Source organism: Balaenoptera musculus, chromosome 3, assembly GCF_009873245.2.
Source record: "Balaenoptera musculus isolate JJ_BM4_2016_0621 chromosome 3, mBalMus1.pri.v3, whole genome shotgun sequence".
NCBI lineage: Eukaryota > Metazoa > Chordata > Mammalia > Artiodactyla > Balaenopteridae > Balaenoptera > Balaenoptera musculus.
The window spans coordinates 8,002,178-8,005,251 of record NC_045787.1 but is presented as its reverse complement, the minus strand read 5'-3'; the positions used below and the strand labels follow the sequence as shown (position 1 = coordinate 8,005,251).

The window sequence follows — 3,074 nt, the reverse complement described above, 5'->3', positions numbered from 1 at the left end:
GGAAGACCAAGGCTGTTATTTTGCTCCTTCCTCTGTGGGAAGAGGAAGAATAGCCTCAGAGCTTTCCCACACCCAGGAAGATGAATACTTCCCTGGATCTTCTGAAGCAAAGACCTCAGTTTAGTACAACCACGCCTGTGTGTCTTAGGCTTATAAACCAATATTTGAATCCACATTATTGGTGATCGGCAAATCCAAACCTAAACACATTTTCTATCATCATGTGTGAACTTTAAGCTATAGCCAAAATGAGGAATGTCTTTTGCTTCACTGGGAGCAGAAACGTTCTGAAGTTGTTTTAGAAATATACATATATATCTTAGCTATCATCCAACATCATCGTCAAATAGAAAATGCATTTGTGACTTCAAGCAGATGGAGATACCCCCAGCCCACCCACCTACTGATGTCGCTTCATTGGGAAGACATGCAATGTGGTAGGAGTTCCAAATTGCCACCATCAGTTGAAAGGGTCCCAAAGCTGAGAACACAAGTGCAAAGTGAAATATATTTGCAAGCTATCGTCTGTTCGGTGTGTCTAATTAAGGGAATGGAAAAAAAGAGTTCAGCTCTTGATTTCTCTTCCTCTTCCATCTGTCTGCCTTTTTATCAGTTGATGGGACACGTCACCACGGCATCTAGGATCTTGGCACCATGGAGCAGGTGAGCCTACTTACAAGGACAGAGAAAGCCAAACTGTCCTCAGCTTCCTCTCTGATCTGATGAGGAAAAATGGTTCTATTGTCTGTGACTCTAACAAACAGTGCAGAAATAATATCCAGGTAAACAAGAAATGAGCAATCAGTGCTTCCAGCCAGGCTAAATCATCTAAGACCAGGCATCAGACACACAGGGTCCCCATGACATTCGTGCATCTTTCTGCCATCACAAATTCAAACCTGTGCTTCCCTTTTTCTTTAAACTTTTTATTTTGAGATAATTGTAGATTCACATGCAGTTGTAAGAAATAATACAGAAAGATCCCTGTAACACTTACCCAGTCTTCACCAGTTAGGTAACATCTGGCAAGGGTACTGACATTGATGTAATCCAGCAACATGCATTATGCTTTGAAAATCAGTGTAACCCTTTGAAAAAGGAGAGAATCCATAAAAATGTCTCAGATTGGACAAATAATCTTTAGATGATGTTTTGTATATTTATGAACAGACTTCTTCGTTTGGTTAAGGAGGCACGGCAGGCACTGTTAACTCACTGAACTGCCAGTTCTTTGATTGGATCAAAGTTCTCTCTCACTGACAGCACTTTCCGTAAAGGAGCAATTTCTTTGCATCTTGTTTCATTTTAGGATTTCCTAAAATTAAGGTAATAGAGTGTCCAGAGTGGTATGAACCAACCCCCAAGATGCAGAACAGAAATATGAAGCTTCTAAAGTTGAAAATTTGAGAATAGAGCAAAGCAGCTGTCATGGAGTGGCAGAGATAGAAGACCAGAAAGGACAGGATGGAGAGAAGAGGGTTGATGTGCACGCGTGTGCGAGGGTTCCTGGGGCCTGTTGCTGTGTTTCTCATCTGTCAGATGTGTCTCCCCAGGGAAAATATCAAAAGCAGAGAAGAAATAAGGAAGATAAGTAATGGCAATGAGAACTCAGCAAAAAGAAAGGCAAACTGTAAAGCAGGTATTTCTTTGATTTGAGTGGTTGCATTTGGGGAGAAAAGGCCCAGGAAGTGTTCTTTGGAAAATATCCATCTGTGTTTGCTGTGGAAAACAGCCGTACTAGATGCATATAGCAGGGACTCAAGTATCAGCCAAGGAACCAACTTGGATATCCTCATCTTCAACCAGAATAGTGGGTGAGCAATGGTGGCAATCTTGGCACACTAGAGAAGGCTGAGCCATGTGGCAAACCAAAGTCCCGATTCATTTATAAATGTGAGAATTATGAACTTCTCAGCAAGCTGAGGGAATTCAATCAATGAAAGGACAGCCAGGTTAACATAGAAGATGGCTAGCTGCAGACAAATCCTGGAAATCGCCAGGCAGGAAAGAAGGAGATCCAATGGAATCATCTTTCTCTGCTTGATCAAGTGAGTGCCATTCACAACCACAATGATGCCATTTACTAAAACCCCAACGAGAAATTGTATCACTGCCAAACAAAGGTGGCTAGTGAGGTGAGACTCCAGCATTTTGAGAAGAAAAAATCATTTACTGTAAAAAAATGATATAGTTATAGATTTTTTGGACAGTTTGGATTGTTCAAGTTTTCTATTTTTCTTCAACTAGATTAGAATGCCTTTGGAGGACATGACTCTTAACAATAAAGGCAATGAGGTAGCAATGTGGTGGACATTTGTTTGTATCACTGTTTTCTCAATTTAGTTCCGAGGCAGCAAAATAAGAAAGAGACTCTAGCAACAATTTGCTTCTTAATGATGATGTTGGCATTTTCCAGGTCTACTTAGCATTCAACTTCACCACAAGTAAATGGTGGAATCACCTTCAAGGCTGGGAGAAGGGCTCCTCCACTACACAAGCAGTGGAAGTTTCTTAATCCTTCATCTCTACCTTGAATATTTAATTATGTCTACAGGTGTGATTCTACTTAACATTTGTGAGTCTTTTTTTTTTTTAACATCTTTATTGGAGTACAATTGCTTTACAATGGTGTGTTAGTTTCTGCTGTATAACAAAGTGAATCAGATATACATATACATATATCCCCATATCTCCTCCCTCTTGCGTCTCCCTCCCACCCTCCCTATCCCACCCCTCTAGGTGGTCACAGAGCACTGAGCTGATCTCCCTGTGCTATGCGGCTGCTTCCCACTAGCTAGCTATTTTACATGTGGTAGTGTATATATGTCCATGCCACTCTCTCACTTTGTCCCAGCTTACCCTTCCCCCTCCCTGTGTCCTCAAGTCCATTCTCTACGTCTGTGTCTTTATTCCTGTCCTGCCCCTAGGTTCATCAGAGCCATTTTATTTTATTATTATTATTATTTTGATTCCATATACATGTGTTAGCATACGGTATTTGTTTTTCTCTTTCTCACTTACTTCACTCTGTATGACAGACACTAGGTCCATGCACCTCACTGCAAATAACTCAA

General features: G+C 41.0%; 1 protein-coding gene across 1 annotated transcript; it reads right to left on the bottom strand.

Annotated features, from left to right (window-relative positions):
- Positions 1–1,253: 1,253 nt before the first annotated feature.
- On the bottom strand, positions 1,254–2,150 carry TAS2R1 (taste 2 receptor member 1). Its single transcript, XM_036845649.1, is given in 1 exon segment — positions 1,254–2,150. A coding segment is annotated over 1 exon segment (897 nt).
- Between the last annotated feature and the right edge of the window lie 924 nt (positions 2,151–3,074).